The 21,540-nt window shown below is 36.3% G+C and overlaps 1 protein-coding gene across 3 annotated transcripts; it reads right to left on the reverse strand.

Annotated features, from left to right (window-relative positions):
- Positions 1-355: 355 nt before the first annotated feature.
- Positions 356-21,493, reverse strand: SPDL1 (spindle apparatus coiled-coil protein 1). Of its 3 annotated transcripts, XM_010972243.3 has the most exons (12): positions 21,370-21,493; positions 17,444-17,618; positions 15,818-15,994; positions 14,428-14,622; positions 13,685-13,834; positions 13,487-13,585; positions 13,300-13,410; positions 11,208-11,348; positions 6,733-6,836; positions 5,958-6,145; positions 3,509-3,848; positions 356-1,246 (listed from the first exon to the last, which is right to left on the reverse strand). In XM_010972243.3, exons 2-12 carry the CDS (start codon positions 17,600-17,602, stop codon positions 1,099-1,101), a joined length of 1,812 nt encoding a protein of 603 aa, XP_010970545.1. In that variant the 5' UTR covers positions 17,603-17,618; positions 21,370-21,493; the 3' UTR covers positions 356-1,098. The 3 variants fall into 3 exon arrangements, with proteins under 3 accessions (XP_010970545.1, XP_010970544.1, XP_045364148.1); XM_010972242.3 differs by lacking the exon at positions 356-1,246 and having other exon boundaries at positions 1,253-3,848; XM_045508192.2 differs by lacking the exon at positions 356-1,246 and having other exon boundaries at positions 1,253-3,848; positions 17,444-17,615; positions 21,370-21,467.
- Positions 21,494-21,540: the final 47 nt, after the last annotated feature.

The following is a 21,540-nucleotide window of genomic DNA, read 5'->3' on the forward strand; positions in this document are numbered from 1 at the left end:
GAGTGTTTTTGGATGAGACTAACATTTAGATCTGTGGACTCTGAGTAAAGCAGATTGCCCTCCAGAGTGTGGGTGGGCCTATGCATGCAATTAGTTGAAGCCCTGGATAAAACAGAAGACTGAGAAGTTCCCTGAGCAATGGAAATCTCTGCAGCAGACAGCTATTGGACTTGAACTATGACATCATCTCTTCTTTGGGTCTACAGCCTGCCAGTCTACGCTGTAGATTCTGGACTTGTCAGCCTCCGTATTCATATAATGCAATTCCTTAAAATAAACCTCTCTTTTCTCACTCTCTCTAGACTAATACACTCACTTAACATACACACAAAATTAAGTTATAGACCAGGCTATAATCATTTAAAGGAAATGTCTTTATTTGAAAAGTATAGAATTGAAAATATATATTAAATGTGTGTGTGTATATATATGTACAAAAATTAGATGTTCTAGGGAATTAAGAATCCCTAGAAAGTTTCTCTTTTCTTCTTTTATTCCCTTTGATAATATCCTATCATCTATACAGAGTAAGAAAATAAGGGGGGATAATTATAGCAGTTTTATTTAAAATTTCAAAATTATTTTTTTATATAATTGAGACATGAAATTTAAATCATGTATATGAACACAGAGATGAACATATGTGCTTTAAACACTGACAAAATCCAGTTACAATATATTTTTAAACCAAGTTTTCTATTTTTACAACACAGTGAAAAACTACGTTCATAAAAATGTATACGGGAAAATGTAATAGTTAATGTGTTCTCTTTTCAAATATATGACTCTGAAGGTAATGTGCTAGTATCACTTTAAAAATCTATATACAATGCAACAAATAGATTTATAATAATACTTTCCTTAATAATTTATTCACTGTGATTCATAGAAACTCCATGAAGGATCATCACTTAAGGAACTCTCCTGGTTAGAATCACACATTTTGAATGTTTGGTCAAAGGAACGTGAAAATGCCAGTTCCTGGCACAATGAGTAGAAGGCAATAAGCTACAAGATGGCATACTTCAGATAAAGACAATTCAGTTCCGGAACAATTTTTTGGGCAAGTGGTACCTTACTCTCATTAAAGATAGATCGTTACTGCTGAGGGCACTGGGTCTCTGGAGTTGATTTGGAAGACACGTACAGAATAGGGTGTGATTTCTTACAAGTTTCTTTTTCCAATTTGCTTGTAGTGTCACTCCCTTCTTTAACTTCTGTTTGAAGCCTTGATTCAGCAGCTAACCTACAGGCATTAAAGCATCCACTCTGAATTCAAATGTGGTTAAGAAAAACTAAAGAAACAATCCTCTAGGATAATGGTCCTGTTAATGACACATGGTGAATTTTTTCTTAGGTAAACAAGGAAAATAATTACAGTTGACTCCAATACCATTAAAAAAACTAAGACACTGCCTCACCAAAAGAACCTTTTTATATCAATAGACTTTAATTTTTTCAAATGTCTAAAGAAATATCTTTAAGGTTGATGAACAGTCATGGAAAAGCCTAAATTAAAGAAAGTACAATGAGGGTGCCTTTCATGATAAGCACACCTAGCAAAAAAATGGGAGTGCTAAAGAACTGTTTTAGTGTTAACATGACATACAAAAGGCAAATGCGGATAAAATTTAACAAAGAATCCTGGGCTGCATGAAAAGATGTCTATTTGTCTCATAAAAAGAACTCAAATCGACTTTCAACTAGCAAAATAATAACTTAACAAAAAATAAACAGTGAAGAGATATTTCAAAGAGCCTATAAAAATGTTTTATAGCAAAATCATCAATTAAATTTATAAAGCATGCAATAGTGAAGTTCCCAATAAAACCCGTATTTATTATTACAATATTATCATCAGATTGTGTGTCTAAATTAATCATGCAGAGAGCAAAAGGTTGGAAAGTTAGCAGATGGACTCACACACACACAAAAACAAACATTTTGTGGTATTTTATTTGTTTTTGTTAACTAGCAAGACAAAAAAATTCCAATGTGCTGCTTGAGTTAAACAAGTAGCTAAATACATTTGGTTAAGTAATTTTTATCAAGCAAAAAAACGGCAGAAAAAGAGATAAAGACAACACAGATAGCATAGTTTGCACTGATCAATTCTGGAAATCCACCTCCAGAAATATACAATGGTCAAGCACACTTACACACCGGGTCACATATCTACAAGCATAACCTGCTGAATTCAATTCAGAACTATTTGAAAAGTGTGTGTGTGTGTGTGTGTGTGTGTGTGTGAGAGGGAGAGAAGGATATTATTCATTTAAAGTTACTTTTTTTCCTTGAGAATGTCAAGCTTTTACTTTATGTGACTTATAGGTTATAATGTTATACATAAAAATTCAAGGGATGGAAAAATAATTTACTTCTGTTAATAATAGCTGCTGACATTGTTGAAGTGCTTTCATTGTTGAATACTACATTTAGTACCACTGAAGACTTGAAAAGAAATCACATAAAACATACGAGAAAGCCCTTTTACATAAGGTGATTATGTCTTACTATTTCAATTAAAATGAAATAGTAGTAAAATGTCTTATTCTGTACCCTGCCATCTAAGACTGATGTAGCACCTTGAACATCTCCTTTCGTAGCAGACAATATAAGCTAACTATTCTCACATCAATATGCTTAATTTTTTCCATGTCTATTTATTTTAATTACATCTGTCATTCCATTGCATAAAGATATCCTTCATCTTTTTTGTACCTTCTCCATTTTCCTCATTCACTTCTTTTTTGCTCACTCTTGGTCCTGCTATACACATCAAGAACGTGTTTCTAATTCCACCCTAACCTCAGCCACTGTACCTACTTTTCCCTTCCACTCACTTTCTCTTACCTTCTGGTCTCTATTATTTTAATTTTTAAGGGATAAGGCCCTTATAACATTAATTCTTATAGACATACAGTCTAACACTTCCTCTTTCAGTCACAAACTTAAATATGCAGAAAACTAGAGGCTTTGAAGTTTGGGTATAAATGGAAAATGAATTACCTTTGATATTTAAAAATGTCAAAATAGGTACTAAATCCCATTCTTGAAGGCTTAGGATAAACAATTTCAAAGCCATAATAAATCACACCTAACAAGTTTTCTGGAAGGCTGAAATTTCTTAGAGTAATGGAAAGCCCTTTTAGGAGCTACGTTAACTTTCCTCTCAAGGCCCCTCCTGAACCAGGAAAAAAATAACAGTACATTTAATTCAAACCAACAGAACATTCAGAGATATTATAGACTGTGGTATTTCTGCCTCATGACACAGAAAAGTGCTCCTTTTAAAAATAATTCCCTTATTCAGGCGTCCTTTCCCCTTGCAATCATTTTAGTCTTTCTTAAAGTTTTAGAAAATCGGAAGGTAGGCAGATGAAATTGGGGAATTATACTGCATGCAATACTGAGAAAATAGATACAGAAACAGATAGCACAGTTCATGCAGCGATAGAGAAGAGATGGAGAGGTCTGCTCGTTGCCTGGGAGGAAAGAGGACACTGACCTGGGAGAGTTCGGGGTGTTTCCACTTCTTTCACTTAAGATTTCCAAGTCAGCTGGAACTTCTATAAGTTTCACACATTTCTTTTCCTTCCTTGGCTGAATATCCACAGGCAGATTTTTGTGAGGAGAGAGAATGACTCCTGCTGTGTTTACAGAAACTGTCTTTTCTAACTGCAAGTTGTTGTCTTCTAAATTGCTAGGACAGGAGTGTGCCTCCTCTTTCTGAGGTGGTAATCTATAAACTTCTCCAGCGGCACTGTTGGCACACACGTCGGTAGGGGTGGCTGTATCTACAGGCAGTACCTCACGCCTCTTTTTGAGTACAGGTACTTCGATTTTCTCTGAGAATAAAAACAGTTAAAAATATATCTAGTAAATAAATCAAAGATACAACATAAGGTACAAGTAAATATATATTTTTCTTGCCTTTTTTCCATTTCCATTCCCTTAAAACCCACTCATCTCCTTACTGAATTATATTGTCTTCAATCCTTCCTCTTTCATGGACTCTATTATTAACTGTATCTTTTCCAGGCTATCTGGCTATAAAAATTTCTTTGGGAATTCAACATATTTGGCTCTAAGAATGAATACTTAAATGTTCTGTTCCAGTGTTTTATAAAGTTGCATGGGGCTTCATAAGATCTCAGCATGGAAACGAGGAAGGATACAGTGGCTAAGAGTCAGGGATTCCAGGTACAAATGCTAGTGCTAATAACAAACACTCTGCAGCTGGGTGACCCTGGGAACGTACTTATCTTCTGAGTTTTGTTTTCTTTCTTTTTTTAAAATCTTGAATATTAATAGTCATCATTTACTGAGCAACTACTAAGTGCAAAGCACTGTGTTAATTACTGTATGCATTCACATTTAATCTAAGAATGAGCAAAGTATGAGCTTTGTTTTCTTATCTGTAAGATGGGGATTAAAAGCACCCATCTAGTGAAGCCTCAATATCGTGGGCTATAAGGATCAAATGAAAAGAGGCTGAATTTTCTGAATATGGTAATTTGTGCCTATTAGCCCTACCCACAAAATATATTCAAAATCTGAGTCCTTCTATCATGGATATCTCCCCAGTTCAAACCTATTACGTCTCACTGCAGACTGCTGCAGTAGACTTCTGTCCTCACTGCCTAACATAACATCATTCCACCCCCCATGCAGGCCCACATACACAGTCACTGAATTAACTGTTCTAAAACCTTTCCCGAATCCCCATACCAATGTGTCTTTCATTTTCAAAATCAAAGTATTAGTGAAGTTGGAGAAACCATGGCTGAATGTGGGACTGGTGCTCTTGCTCTACACTGCTGTTTTCAAATCGTTATTTTCCCTGTCTCTTGCCCTGCTCCTTTGGAACCCACATCCTCCAGGTTCACTGTACTTCCTCCTATTTGCTGTGTTCAGTTCAGCAGGCCTTTTAAATTCATAATGGATAATGCTTAGTCAGGACAGGCTATTAATCAGGGAAGAGAAAAAGGATGAGAAAAAGAGAAGCCCTTTTAAACTATTAAAAAAAAAAAACCTTATTATTGCTGACAACCTTCCCACTACTGTTGAAAATCACTCCAGAATCACTGAAATAATAATGAAGAGAGAGAGATGTGAACAGTTGTAGGGGCAAAAACTGGCTGAAAATCTATAACCTAAAATATGTAACACTTTTTTTTTTGTTCTAAGAATCATCAGATTCTTAAGTTCTTTTACTTTTGGCCTTTCATTTTTTAATTTACATACTGTAAAATCACTGTTTAAAAGTGTACATACTATGCAGAGCCTGTATGGTTAGGCAATTCTCTTGGTGATTAGACTTGACAGCTATCCTCTAATATCTGTCCTGCTGTTGCTTAATAATAGGACCCCAAAGATTTAATAGTTGAGAACATGGGCCCTGAGACTCAAGACTGAATTTCTCTGCTTTTCCTGTGGGCAGGAAAGGCCAAGTGACTAAATTCTGCTCAAGGAGATACAGGTTGATGAACACTGCAAAAGCAGCTTAGATCCTGACACTGACCAGTCCTAGAATGCCTCCTCCAGGCTTTTATCAGGGGGAGAAATAAATACCTATCTTGTTTAAGTCTCCATTATTTTTAGGTTTTCTACAAACGTTAGTATTAACTAATATGGCTCCCGAACATTAGTTGCCTCAACAAAACTGAACTCTTCGGTATACGTAAGATGCTGCATGCTTCAGTGGAGAAGTCTCAAATGGCAAGGTTCTCCTACAGACATTCAAAGAGTACCCACTGTATTCATGCACACCCAGGACCCAGTTCGCTTTGAATTTTCCTACACATGTTGTATCAATAAATTTGTTTTATTAAATATAGATACATAGCTGCAAATTAGTTTGTAATGTGATCTGCATAAAGCTGAACAACAATAACAAAAAAGATCTCTTGGAGCTTCTCATGGTATAAAAGACAAAATACATGAGGCAGACATACCTTCAGGCTCATACTTCAGTTTTAACTCATCTAGTTTAGCTCTCAATTTCATATTTTCACTTTGGGAAAGCTGGAGGCACCTTTCATTTGCAAAAAGTTTTCGCTCAATATCCAGAGCCCGCTGGCTCTCAAATAATGCTTTCATTCTCTGGATGGACAATTCACCTTTAGTGCTTTCATTTTCTTTGCTATGTTAATTTTTAAAAAAGGAATATTAAAATAATACATGAAATAAATAAGTGTAGTTATTAGTGCACATTTTTTTATATTTGAACTCAGTAAAACACACTTCCTTGGAATTTTTAGTAATAAAGAAACACTAAACATAATAAGTTTTAACAATAGCAGTTTCAAATAAAAAATCTCATGCACTCTTCAAAGGAAACTGACAAATGGAGGAAACATTCTTTCCACATTTATGCATGCATAAATAAATACCTTTAAATTTTAAATTACATGTTACTTATTCTTGAAAAACTTACTAGATTGTAAGAACATACTAAAGTTCTTTTCACTTACCAATCTAAAAAGCTAAACACAAAGAATTAAAACATTTAATTATTCACTGTAAGTATTTTTCTTCAATAACCAGCACTAATTATATCTTGAATAAAACTCATTTGCTGCACAGAGGTATTTTTGCTGCCTTCTTTTCTAAAATTTTCTTTTGGCAATTTTAAATCAAAATTTGGCAATTTTAAATTTGTAGTCAGTACTACTACTTACTAGAAGCAAGTCAAAAGAGTCTCCATCTTCCCAAGCACCTAACACTTACTTTAAGTTGTCAAGCTTTATCTGAAGTAAATCTGTGTAATAGGTGTCATCTTCCAGAGCACCAGAGTTGGCTGAAGGCTTAGATTCCATACTTTCATATAAACTCTAAAGAGAACAACAATTCTTATTAGTTACAATAAATAACAAATTAGGTGAGTGTTAAGGTTTATTAATAATATCAGCTACCACTTACTGAATGCTTATCGTCTGGCAGGCACTGTGCTAAGCCCTAGCCACTTAACTCATTTACCTTCTAAAGTAGGTACGAGAATGAGCATCCCTCTCTTACACGGGAGGGAACTGGCTCGAGGTGCTGCAGGCAAGTAAACTGAGAAGAGAGAATCTGAACGCAGATCTGTCTCCAAAGCCTATGCCTGTTACCACACCCAATCCCCTGGTTTCTCTCTCCTGGATTTTAAAATGGAAGAAATAAATACTCTGGGTTTAATTCTGGCCTTTATGACAAATCCATAAATTGCAAAAATATGAAAAAGAGTGGAGATTCTTACAGTTATTTTTGGTGCCTACTCTTCTGAGATTCTGATGGAATCTCTATACAATTTCTCTAGGGGAAAAAAAACGTAAATCTGCTTAGAAATGTGTAAACAATTTCAGAGGTTGCCATTCAAAGCCCCTAACTTAATGTCATAATTTTGAAAGTACAGTGCTGAGTCCACTGAGGAGCCAAATACACCTGCCAATTAATGCTTTACAAATTTAACCAAAACTGCAGTCTTTCCACAGTTCTTACAAGAGAAAGAAATAAAGTTACATAAACTTAAAATTTTATGATACATAAATGGCTACCATTTAGAATGCCTAAGAGGTTATTAACATTTAAAAAATTTGTCATTTGTAAACTTTAATTGGTTCTTCAGTTAGTGGGAAGATATCTGTGTCCCCTAAGTTAATTTATAAATTTAATACAATCCTAATAAAAATACCAACAAACTTTTTTGGAGCTAAACAAGATGTTCATAGGGAAAAACAAACATGCAAGAATAACCAGGAAAATTCTGAGAAAGAGAAGCTATGGTGAGAGAATAGCCCTAATAGACAAAACATACGATAAAACCTCTAAAATGAAAAGTGTGGTACTGATGTGCAGATAAGCAGACCAACAGAATAGAATGAAAATCCAGAAATAGACTCAGGTGTAAATGGAAATTTGCTATATGATAAAGGTGTCATTTTAAAACACTGCGACCAAGATTGACATTTTAATGTGATGCGGGGACAACTGGCTAGTTATTTGGAAAAGATAAAATTAGATTTCTACCTCACACTACACACAAGAATAAACTTCAATAGAGATCAGGTCTCTAAATGTAAAAAGTGAAACCATACAAATACTAGTAGAAAACATGGGTTAATTTCTCTATACATACACACACAAACACACACACACACAAATAACTACACCTATGAAAACATGTTCAAACTGACTCATTATTACAGAAATATAAATTAAAACTACACTGAGATACCATTTCTCATCTATCAGACAGGCAAAAATTGTAGGAGGTAACACACTCTGTTGGTGAGGCTAAGGAGAAACAAGCACTAGGACACACTGCCAGTGGGAATGTAAATTGGGACAAGACGTGTGGAGGAGTTTGGGAACGTCTAAGAAAACTGCATATGCATTTACTTTTAACCCAGTAACTGCACTGTAGGAATTATCCCTGATGATACATCTACAACAATAAGAAAATTCATATATATGCAAAATGAGCTTTGTAGCACTGTATATAATTGCAAAATACTGAAAATAATCTAAATACCCAGACATAGGACGAAGTATGAGAATGCACACAATGGAATTCCCTGTGCTGTTAATAAGTATTAGGACGACCTCTCTAAACTGAGAGGAAGTGATTTCCAGGTTAAAGTTAAATGAAAAAAGGAAAATGTGAAAGAATATGTTATGCTTCATTTTGTCCAAAAAAAAAAAAAGAGAGCGAGAGAAAATAAAGCTGCTCTTTTTGCAAAAAGAAACATGGCACAAGTAAACCAGAAAACAAGTGAAACTGGCTACTTAAAAAGGGAGGGGTGGAAACAGGGTAGAAGGGATGGGGGAGGCAGACACTTCTCTGAGTATACTTTCTTTATACTTCTGACTTTTAGCATCATGTTAATGTTTCACATGCTGAAAAAAAGTAAATAAATAAATTCAACAAGGATGGATGGAGGGCAACAAAATGAAACAGAAACAAACCTAACTGCATTTCAGACCAATAATATACTTGTACCAAAGAGGGTAAGGGATGAGGGGTAAAAAACCCCGAGTAACTTTAGAACACAGCATTTTGACTATACACTCTAAGGCTAAAAAAAAAAAGCAAACACCCTGAACTTTAGTGAACAGGATAATTCCAGAACTGTATGTATTCTAACACTGAGTAAATAAGTAAATAAGTAAATATATTGAGGACATTAAGAACCACGTCTTTCACTGTTGGAAAAATGGGGTAGGCAATGAACCCTGTGATATTAGACTCAAAGTGGAGTTATCAGTATGAGATCAAAGTATTTTTATGTGTATGTGTATGGTTATGTGAATAAATATACTCACACAAACCTAAATACACACACAAAACACTCATAAGTATGTACACAACACATACATAAATATATTAAATATACACAGAAAGACTCCTAGTTCTGACTGCTGAGAGGGTCTAGAAGTGATGACATTCCAGTAGAAATAAGCACATCTAGTGCCCAGATCTTGGTTTCTAAGTGCCGTTCTCCACTTAAAGGAAACTGTGCTCCTTGGAGAAATGCTGATTCCAGGGCTGGGGCAGGTGAGCTAGGAATATCTTGTGCCAGAGTAAGGAAGCACTCCTACTGGCCAAATATGGGACAATCAGAGTAAATAAAGAAGTTATGGGCTATAATCCATAGGATAAAATAAGGATTCATGAGGCTGTACTGAAATAAATAAATGAATAAGTGGGAAGGAAAAGTTCTTCGTTTCAATCCCTTTATTATTCTTCTAACTAATAAATGTAGAAGAAATTACCATTTGGCAATCATCATAGTAATATCTGTTTCAGGCAAGAATCATCACTGGATGTTCACGTATAAGGAGAAATAGACATATACTTGGTCTAAATACCTCCCCATAAGATACTAATTAATTACAAAAAGAAAGATCATAACTGTGCAGGGGAGAAACCTGGGAGGCATAACCATAACCAAGCAATCAAGGTTAGTATCACCATTAATAGCACAAATGGACATCATGTGCCACCTGGTGTGACACACTGAGAATACAGTAATACTCCTATAGCATTCCTGTCAAAAATACTTAGTCTGAATCTCATTACATTACACACACCCAAAATGAGAGACAATCTACAAAGTAACTGGCTGTACTCTTCAAAAATGTCAAGGTCATAAAAGATAAAGGCTGAGGAATTGTTCCAGAATAAGGGAGACTAAGAAGACTTGACAATTAAATACAACATATGATCACCAACTGGACCCGAGAAAGGAAAGCATTTGGGGTAGTTTTGCTTTGCAAAAAGGACATTGGTGGTGATTGTTTAGTAAAGTAAAAGAGAGCTTAGCTAATACTATGTATCAGTGTTAATTTCTTGATTTTGATCATTGCACTGTGGTTACATAAAAAACTGAACTTCAACAGAGATACAACCTGAGAGTAAAGGATATCTGGTTCGCAACTTACTCTCAAATGTTTAAGATAAAAATGTACACACGTGGCAGAGGAGAGAAAATAATAAAGCAAATGTGAAGATGACAGTTGGAGAATCTGGATGAAGGACATATAGAAATAATTTTACAACTTTTCTGGGAGTTTGAATTTATTTTACAAAAATTTTAACTAGTTTATTAAACACTTCTATGAATCCCAGTTACCACACAACATTGAACAATGTGACAAAAATCTTACTGTGCATCCATTAAACAATGGAGGTGGAGAGCCCTAAAAAATAATCAACTACTGGTAACACGCAACAGAAGGAACAGATCTCATTGACATAATGTTGAATGGAAGATAGAAACAAAAGAGTACATGTAATGAATGATTCCATTTATATAAAGTTCAAGAGTATTGTATATGTAAAACTGATACAAAGTTTGAAGGTGGGAGTACTCACTTAAAAGGGACATGGCAGAGCTTTTCTGGAGTGCCAGAAGTATTCCATATCTTGAGCTGGGTGGAAATTATGTATGTACAACTCACTGAGTTGTACACTAAAGATATGGGCACTCTGAGTTAAAATTTACAACAACAACAAATGTGGGGGGACCTATCTATTAAAAGGAGCAGCAGTCTAAAACACTGAAAAGCAGAAAGAAACTGGAAGAAAAAAATTAATTTAAATATTGGTAAATCTCAATGGAAACAATAAGTTAATTATATAATAAAGAAACATATTCAAGTTAAAAGTATTAAGATATTCAAACCAAAATTTGGCTGCCTTTCTTAAAAGTGTTTACACATACCTTAAATTTCTCCAGATTTCTAATTTCACCTAAAAGATGTTTAATTTCACCATTCTTCTGCTCCAACATGGCAAGCAACCGTTCCTGTTGTTCAAATTCAGTTTGAGACCCTTTCATTTGTAGTAGTGTGGCAATTTGTAACTAGAAAAAAAAAAATCCCTCCCCCATAAAATTGAGTGGGGGAGAGGAAGATTCTGATAACTATATTTTTGATACAATTCATATTTCGTACTATATTACTTTGACCTCATTTTAGAAGCTAATTAGCTATTTCCAGTCTAATAATCTAATAATTTGAAAACATTTCTATCAATATATCTAGTTATAGACATAACTTTTTAGTACTTATTTTGACTAACTATGAGTGGTATCTGAAGTCCATAGCAATTACTTGTACTCCTGTGAAACATAACTGAACCGCGCGGCTGTGGTCTGGAAGCACATCACTTTTGTGGTAAACAAACCACTAAATGAAATGGTCTGGCCGAATGCTGTACTCGACTCATCATGTGCACTCTCCTTAGGGGTCTGAGGGGGTTTCTCAAAAGGTAATGAACTCCAGTAGTACTAAGTGGGCGAAATTATTAAGCTACTCACATTCACAAATATGAGATTCACAAAGGACAAGGATGGAAAGCAAAAGTTAAAAAAGGCAATCTAAGGATACTGAGGCAAACATCAATGTAAGTATAAATTTATTTTTTAAGAATAGCAAACAACTTACCTAATTATAACTCCACCTAAACTTGGAGTTGCACAGCAATCAGCAGGAAATTAACTAAAATCTAAACCTTAGCATTCCTTTCTGCCCTTGGAAATTTCTGGAGTTCTGAAAACTGTCAATTAGCTTAAACACATTTTTGAGTAAAGCAAGCAATGACAGGAGGTTGCAGGTATGGTTACAAGGAAGAGAGAAAGGTGATTTTTAACACTTTGAAGATCCACTTTTTGTTCTTGCTTCAAACTGGAGGCCAGACACATTCAGCCTAAGATTCAGAACACTACTTGCGTCTTAACGACAGTCTGGGATATCATGGGAACGTTGAGAGATTAGTAACAGTAGCCCAACAAATACAAAAAGAAAACGAAGAGCAAATGTGAGAACATTTACGAAGAAATCACTCCCAGACAGGGGAGAGCCTCAGTAAACCAGATAGCAGAGTCTAAATCCTTAGAAGTAAAAGCTACAGCTACTGTTGAGTACGCTGGCATTTCCTTATTTGGCAGGCACCGTGTAAACACTTCACTACTCTAAGAGGTAGGTTCTATTGTCTCTGTTTCCCAGCTGAGGTGACTGATGCTCTGAAAAGTAAAAATACTTGTCCCAGGTCACACAGCTAAAAAGTCACAGAACTAGGGTTCAATCCCAAGTTCATCTAATGCCAAAGTTTAATCATTGACCCCTTCCTATTTCCTTGGGAAATCTCATCATCCTGAATAAGAGGCAGGAAGCCTTCCAGGCTTCTAGTTACCACCATAGGAGAGTTAGGCATAACAGATCTGGCATCAGGATTCTATGGGCTGGTACAATACTTAAATCCTTCTAACTTGCAGATGCTTTCCTGTTACCAGCTGTTTGACTAAAATGATGCCCAACAAACCTTTAAAATTAAAAGGGCTTATATGCTTGACTAGAGGAACTGCAAGGAAAGGAAATCCAAATTTCACTCTATAAATGAGCCTCTGTGGGAGAACTGAAGAATGGTGAGACAGCTAGTTTTAGTTGAAGTGGAAACCTTAGGGATAGTCTTAGAAAGAAACCAGGCCAACAGCAGGAAACCAAAACTTTAAATTCTTGTTTCTTCCCACTCCACAGAGAAAGATTTGTACCTCTCTGGCAAGGCTAGTAACAATTGAAACCTCAATCAATCAATGGATGCTAAGTACACTATTACTAAATTTATACAGGATTAATTTTTTAAATAAAATACAAAGGGATCTTTTACTCAATTTAAAAATATATTTTTCTAAAATCACAGAGTTCTAGAAATAATTATTTAAGTATATTCCTTGAAGGAAAAGATGCTTTCTTTGATATGGAATGCTGATACAAAATAGGTTTAATAAATCTTTGATCATAGTAATTCTATACCTTCATTCTTTGCATCTGCTCCCTATTAAATGCATTTTGCTTCTTTAGTGACTGGTACTTGACTTTCATGCTGATAAGCTGACGTTCCATTGCTGCCCTTCGATCCTCCACCTAGAAAATATTAAATGTTTAATTATGCTTTTATTAAGCGAAATGCCAATTTAATCAATGGAATATTTGTAAGTACCTCTGCAAACAAGGAGTTGCCTTTACTGTTAGGGTCCAAGGCTTGCTGAAGTGCCTGGTCTAACTGCACCTGAAGATCCTGATTTGCTACACGAGCTTTCTAAATTCATAAGAACACAATTTAGCTAACACAAGTTAGATTAGCAACAAAATTACTTATTATAAACTAGAAAATATGATCTTACTGTAATCATAATACCTCTAAGGCATTATAGTAAGAAACTGCTTCTTTCTCTCGCTCCTCTTTTTCTTCTTTAAGCCGGTCTACCTGGCGCATCAGATTAGTACTGAGAAGCTCTAGTTGTTCTTGTCTGTACTGTAGCTCATTCACTTCTTCTTGGAGGGTGGTCTATTCAACAGGAAATGAAAAAGAAAAAACTCTCTTGATTAATCCTTCATTTAGCAGTTGCTCAGTTTATCCATCAGCAGTGGTTATCACCCCAAACTAAACCTAAAGAACTAGTAAAAGGTTAGATGATACATAATAAAATAATAAAAATTACTAAATTTTCCAGCAGGGAATCAAATAAAAGGCTCTAGACACTGTCTTTCTTTTCTATGAATTTAAGTCTTTAGTTTTTAATTAACTTCAGCCTACACTGATAAAAACTACATTTATATATCAACTTCCATGGGGCCAACTTTTTATATTGGGCTTTTGTGATCCAACTAGGATCAGAATAAATGTCTCTAAATTCTTCCAGAGGTTTTATTAATCTAAAAGTAAAGTCTGCCTTACCTAATCATGTAATCTAAAGCTTTATTATATATGAAGTAATCCACCTAAAAACTCTGTAAAACATTTTCTAATTAGATCAAACTTAGGCTAAAAAATATTTCAGACTTAAAACTAGCGCATAAGGATTATTACAAAAATATGTAAAAAAAAAAATACAAGGGAAAAAAAAGGAAACCTGAGAACACACATGCCACAAAAATTACCTTCATGCTTTCCACTTCAGTCAGCTCAATCTGAAGAGCAAGCATCTCTGAAGACATGCTTTCGTGTACACGTTCAGACATTATTCGCATTTCCTCCGATTTACAAGAGAGGAGTTCCTTTTGATGATCCACTTTGTGCTTCAGCTGCTTTTCACTAAGCCTAGCTTCATCTAATTCAGCTTTCAGTTTTTCTAACTAGAGTTAAAAAAAAAAAATCACAATCTCATAAATCAAAAGGTAATGAAGGTCATCAGAACACAGATACAGTACAAATTGTTCTGGTACCTGCAGGATAACTATTTTGGAAGACAATCAAGCTGAACAAAATTACTTAACTACTTTTCCTAAAATGTCATAGTTTCAAATCTTGGAAAACTAAGAATTGCATTATTAGGAAAAAACATAACCAGCTCAAACATAATTTCACTGATAACATTACTTAAAATGAGAGAACATTTAAAAAGAGAGTCAATTTGATGAGAAACTAATGAACAGTACAGGCGGTACAGGTATGCAAAAATCTTAAAAACAATGCTACATGGAACAGTAAAAATTGAAAAACGAACTTCTGAGACAACAGAAAAAAGTCAGGCAAGTTTTGGTAGAGAAGGGTCTGCAAAGTATGGACTCTTTACAAAGGGAAGCCATGATAAAAGTTCGGGATTCATTACAAGTAACCTGACGGTGCTGGTTTGATGAGGGTGTTCAGTGAGACAATCACTGAACAAGCGTTTGTTTTGTATTTGTGCTTGAAATGGAGCCAGTAAAATGTGTCACTGGACTAAGTACTGTGACACACGCTTTCAAATCAGAAAGCCTCAGTTCAAATCCTGAAATTTCTACTCTAGTCCAACTTTACTCAATCTGTTTGAACATTGTTTCCTTCATCTGTTTATGGAGATACGAATGGCGCCCCCCTGATGGAGTTGTGTAAGAACGGGATCATAGGTAGTGGCTTATCTTCAATAAACAAACTATAAAGTATCAATTCTAATGTACGTTAATGTACAAGAAACTGTTGGTTTCTTTTATGGAATTCCAAAGTGTACCACTAGTTGCAGTGAAGGCTAGGGAACTAGTCTTCCTGAAAAGGGACTGACATACTAAGCACTATAAGGAAGTCATGCTAGTCACCAAACTAAAACTCCTCAACAAATATTCAAGTACTAAAATTAAATAGTTCTACTTAATTAGCAGAATGTTATTTACACAAGTCTCCTAGGTAAATTCTTGTTTCTCAGTGTTCCCACTCCCAGCATTAAGATGATGAAGCCTTTGATCCCAGCTATTTTGCGAAGACAGTACTAAGAAAATCTTACTTTACCTAAAGTTCACAAATGGTTGCACAAGCATGAAATATTTCTGCTCTAAAATACACAGCTAGACAAACCTTATTTTTCAGTTCATTCACTTCCTGTCCATGGCTTCTGCTCAGCTGTTCTTCTAATTTCTCCAGCTGCATTTTTTGTTGTTGTTTGATAGCTTCACATTCAGAGCTCAGACTTTCTAACATCCGACTCTTGAGCTCAACTTCTCTCTGAAGAGTATATTTTTCTTGTTCATAATTCTAAAAAGATTCAATTATAATTACATAAAAATAATTTAGTCACCACACACAGTTTTCACCTTCAACTGAATTATTCCTGTTTCGCACATTTGCTGCTTTCTCATAACCACGTTAAATCTAGAATAACTGCATCCAGTTAATATCCATCTTAGAAATATGCAATTAATATGAATCTTAAAAAAACCTTGAGGTGTATTTTGAGAGTACATTAAAGTTCAGGCTAGGGATATGGTAATTGCTCCTATGCCCTGCCAAGGAAGTAAAAAGTGCTCTATGGCTGTCAACGTGTCAAGTAATCTCTACCGGGGGAAAAAAATTATCTGCTACATTTACATTTTGAGATTAAAGTTTATATATGTTACTGAGCATTTACTAAATAAATCTGATTTATTCATTCTTTCAATAAATGTGCACTAGATATCAGAGATACAGCAATGAATTAAGACAGACAAAATTCTTCTCTCATGTCAGGTCTCTCCACGACAGTGGGGAATGAAAAACTCAGATGGAGCCAACAGCTCCTGTAAAGCCCACGAGGCAGGATGCATATAGCTAAGAACAAGGGAAAGTAGCTTTGAGATGAGACCAAACATTGACAGAGGTCAGATCATATGGGGATCAACAAGCCCAGGTAAGGAGCTCAGATTTTGTTGTAAATATAATTGGAAGTTGCTTTATGCTCTCTGCAGGCTGTGACATCATCTTTTGTATATTCTTCAATGACCACATGGCTGATGTGTGAAGAATGAACAGTATGAATGGCAGTGCAGGAAGCAGGCAACCTAGTCAGAAAGCTACAGCAGTGTAGTAGTCTAAGGGAGAGATGACAGTGGTCTGAACTAGAGTGGTGACAGCACAGATGCATGTTTTGTAGGTTAAGTTCTTAGAGCTTAATGGATTAAAGGTGAGAAATAAGGGACAGAAAGATATTGAGAAAAGCTCCTAGATTTTTGGCTCAAGTAACTAGATGAATGTTACTACTTTTACTAAGGAAAAGAATTTTGCAAGAGCATGTTTGGTTACTGGACAGATAATCAGCTATTCTGTCTGTTTATGTTAAGTTTGAGATGTCCATTAGTGGGCAACTGAATACACAAGTCTAGACTTTAGGGGAGAACTAAGGACTTGGCATAGGGTCATGGGGCATCTTAGATGTTATTGAAAGCTACAAAACAAGTTAGGTCATCAGATGAGAGTGCAGACAAAACAAAATCTTAAGTCCAAGATGTGGTAAAGAAAGTGATCATAACTTAATTTTTCAAACTCAGAACACATCAAGTCAGAAAGAATATTAGAAATTCATTTAGTTCATTTCCCTTTGATAGGGATGGGGTGGGAACTAAGCCTGAAATCTTCAGAAAAGAAAAATAATATTAATCACTGCTAGACAACACAAATTCTCAATGGCTAAGCACATGCTTATAAACAGAGAAGTCTACAGACCCCTACCTCAGTCACGGTCATCATTTCATTACGGCATTTATCCAATTGATCCTGCAGTTCACTTTGGCTCTCCACTAGTTGTAAACCATACTGTGCAGCTTTTAGTCGCTCTTCTTCAACCTCTTTGAGCTTGCATCGAAGATCTGCTATTATATCTGCCTCCATGATTTTTTCCTATCTACTGTAAATAGAGCAAATCAAAGTACTTAAGCTTAAACAAAAAACTCCATATCAATAAAAGATGTGTGTGAATATATGTGTTATATATATATATATACACACACACACACACATATACATATATATATATGTATAAAACCACTGCCATATAAAAACATAGTATTAAAGATTTTCTTCCCTACTTTTAAACAGTCAAATTTGCATTCTTGTTCTAAGAGCAAGGTCTGACTATTTTGTTACCTGATTTGAGACCAACTCAAACAGAGCAGAAAAGAATGAATACATTTAATTTTGCTTCTAAGTAATGCAGTATCAGGAAACTGTTCAGTTTTGTGTACTAAGCTTCCTTAAATGCTAAGGTAGGGTGGGTGGGTCTCATATCACTATATAGGTAACCAAGTTAAGAGAACTGCAGAAATCAAGAAACTTTATAGTAGCATAACTGCAACTTGAAACATAAAAAGGCAGCTTTGAGTAAGATTCATAAGGACTAGCATGTCCACAATTTTTCACAACAGCATTAACTTCCTGAACACATTAAATCTGCCACATTAAATGTGCTTTATTGAAAACAGACTCGCTAGCATTTTCCTAGTTATCCATAAAAAGCCATGCAAAACAAACCATGTTCAGAGTAATTAAAGAACATTGGTTTCATTTTACATTTTTAAGTAAGGACTTAAACATTATATATAGAAACATTCCACTTTAATTCAACCTCACTCATCATCCTGTCCAAATTGGTTCCAGGTTCTTAGGCTAGACTTAAACTCAGCTTTGCCTTCAAAAAGCAACAAGCCATTATTAAGGTATTCTCCCATGTCTCCATTCAATGCAGCCATTCACTCAACAAATATTTCTTGAATGCCTTGTGTGCTGGGCCCTATTCTGGGCACTTCAGATACATCAGAGGTCAAATGGACCAAAAAAAAAAAAAAGCTCTTCTTTCATGAAACTTATCTTCTGGGAGAAGATATGCAAGAATAATATAATAAATAAATGCATTAGGAAGTAGAAGTGGAAAAGTATATATATAATAGGATAAGTGAACTTGGAAGAGGTGGGGGCATTGTTGAGTGAGGAGCCCCTCAGATACTTCAAAGCAAAACCTTGCAGAGGATAAGAGAATTAGCCATGTACTATTTAGGGAAAGAATGTTCCAGGCAGAGAGGTAGCACTAAAGGTGGAAGGAAGCCCAAAGAATGGACAAGCTACAGTATACAGATAAAAGAGGAGACTAGGGAAATCAGGCCATTGTAAATAAACTTTGGCTTCTAGTCTGGGTGAAACGCAGAGTCACTAAAAAGTTTGAAGTAGGGATATGATACATTCAAAAGGATCATATTGGCTGATATGCTGAACATTTTGGAGGAGAACAAGTTGGAAGCATAAAGACCAGGTGGGATGATCATTCATGTCAGTGTGTCTGCACAGGAGATGATAAGAAACGGTCAGATTCTGCATATATTTTGAAGGTAAAAGCCAACGTGATTTTCTGACAAGTGCAATGTGGCATGTGTGAAAGAGAAGTAAAAAATTCACAATTAGGAGAACACCCTAACAGCAGTTTTGGTGGAGAGATGGGGGCAAAAGCCTGATTAGAATGGGTTGGACAGAGAATGGTAGAACAGGAGACAGTAAATATAGTTTTGTTGCAAAGAAGAGTAGATATAAATGGGGCAGTAGCTGGAGAGGAAGTAAGGTCAAGTTTTTGTTTGTTTAAGGTGAACAAATTTTTAAGAAAAAATAACAGCATGTTTGTATGCTATTGGATAGATCCAGGAGAGAAGAAACACTAATGATACAGAAGACATGGAGAACTACTGGAGTGATGAATAAAAAGTATGGTATCTAAATGCGCAGGGGCTTTTCTGGACAGGAGCATGAATATTTCATATAAAGTAAGGGAAAGTAAAGCATATGGGTAAAGACACTGGTAAGTAGTTAGATACTGTGTGTTGGGAGTGCCCTTCTAATTGCTTCAATTTATCAGTAAATTAGGAAGCAAGGTCTTTAACTGAAAATGAAGATGAAGGAGGAAATATAGGGGTTTAGAAGAGGAAAAAAAAAAAAAAAGAAAGAAAAAATATCCTTTTTACAGCCAGGACTGGCTGTCACTGCTCTAAAATGCAAGACCTTTCCAAAGCTTGTACAGGATGGGGCCAGCCACTAATTTGTTGCACTGTTAATAATAATTTGTATTTGCTAAGGATTTACCATTTGCCAGGCAGAGTGTTTCAAATGCACTGTTGCATTTAGTTCCCTTGATGGGCCTGAGTTAAGTACTACTGTCATCAACATTTACCAAAGAAAGAAATGGAGCTAGCCTCAAGACATCCCAGCCAGCAATATCCATAGAAGCCAAAAACTAAGCTCTCACTCATTCAAGAGATTTGCTGCAATTCCTACTATGTCTCGGGTATTGTCTTATTGCTGTGGGCACAGTGGTGGCCCCCAAAACTAGACAATATCCCTGCCTTCTTGAATCTTACAGTCTATTAGTGCAAAGACATTAAATCAAATAACTGAAATGTAAAGTTACAAGTGTGATACGTGCAAAAGGGAGTGATGTGTGGTGCTATCTGAGCTTATAACACAAGGGAGTCATCTTAATCAAGGTAGTGGTGTGGGTGGGGGCAGGGTAAGAGGGAATACAGACAGGAAAGATTACCCTGAGGAAGTCACTTTTCAACAGGTATAATGGATGTGTAAGAGTTAACTTATCAATCTGTGGAGAAAGGTAGCTAGGGCTGAGTAACAACTACAGCTAATACGTGCCAGACTTTGTGTTTGGTGCTTTGCATTCATCATCTTATTTAATCCTCTCAACAACCCTATGAAATAAAAGGTTTCTCCTCCACTTTACACATGTGCAAACTGAGGCACGGAAGGGTTAAGTAACTTGCCCAGGGTTATCGGGGGCAAGTGAGATGGGAACCCATATCTAGTTTTCAAGTCTGGTGCTCCTAACCACTTTTCTGTTCTGCCTCTCAGAAACGTACCATGTAAAAAGCATTTAGGAAACAGGGAGCTCAGGGAATCAGGCTGCCTGATTCTTACCCTACGTTTACTACTCACTGGCTGCATCAACCTGGACAACTCATTCAATGTCTTGCTTTGTCATCCATAAAATAAAGGCAATAGCATCTACCTAAACCGAAACATAACTGAGGCAGCGCTGTTGTCCAATAGAAACGTAATGCGAGCAAGATGTGATTTTTAAAATTTTATAGGAGCCACATTTTTTTTAAAACAGTAAATATTGGTGAATTTGACTGTTTAACCCAACATATCCAAAATATCATCATTTCAACATGCACTCATTATAAAGATCATTAATGAGATTACTTTTGGGTGTGACTTCAAAATCCAGTGTATATTTTACATTCACAGCGTTTCTCTATTCGGAAGGCCACAGGTGACCACTGGCTACGGTACAGGACAGCGCAGACCCAGCGTCCGGTATCTCCCGGAGGCCCAGGCAGCGGACCCGGCTTTCTGTATTAATGCACCATTCGCGGGGGTGTCCGGGCGGCCCACTGGATGACTGAGACCGGCTCGGAAGCTGGTTTATCGGAACCGAGTTCTGCTGAAGAAGCGGCGCCAGCTAAAAGCCCGGGAGGAGACCCAGAGCCCCAGTTCCCTTAGGCCCTGCTCTCCCCACCCTAGAAGTCCCCCCTACGCCGCTCCCCAGCGCCCCTCTTCCCACACGCACCTCCCTCCAGGCCCCTTGCCCTGACCTCTCTCCTTACCCTTTGCCCTGCTGCTGCAGCTCAGGGAGCCCAGGTCCGTGACGCTAACTCTGCCGCACAACACAGACGCCGGCCGCTGGCTATCCGGTAAGCGCCAGGGCTGTTTGAATGCAGTTCCCGCGATAACTCGCACATCTCGCGAGACGTTCCGCCCAAGCGGAGCGCAGAGGG

This window comes from Camelus bactrianus, chromosome 22 (assembly GCF_048773025.1).
Source record: "Camelus bactrianus isolate YW-2024 breed Bactrian camel chromosome 22, ASM4877302v1, whole genome shotgun sequence".
NCBI lineage: Eukaryota > Metazoa > Chordata > Mammalia > Artiodactyla > Camelidae > Camelus > Camelus bactrianus.

Bases quoted from the DNA above. Each gene is read 5' to 3' on its own strand.
- SPDL1 (XM_010972242.3), bottom strand. From the start codon at position 17,602: ATGGAGGCAGATATAATAGCAGATCTTCGATGCAAGCTCAAAGAGGTT. The intron at 15,995-17,443 runs GTAGGGGTCTGT...GAATCTTTTTAG, and splicing joins AAATGATGACCGTGACTGAG to AATTATGAACAAGAAAAATA. The intron at 11,349-13,299 runs GTATAGAATTAC...TTTTTTTTCTAG, and splicing joins AGCAGATGCAAAGAATGAAG to TTACAAATTGCCACACTACT.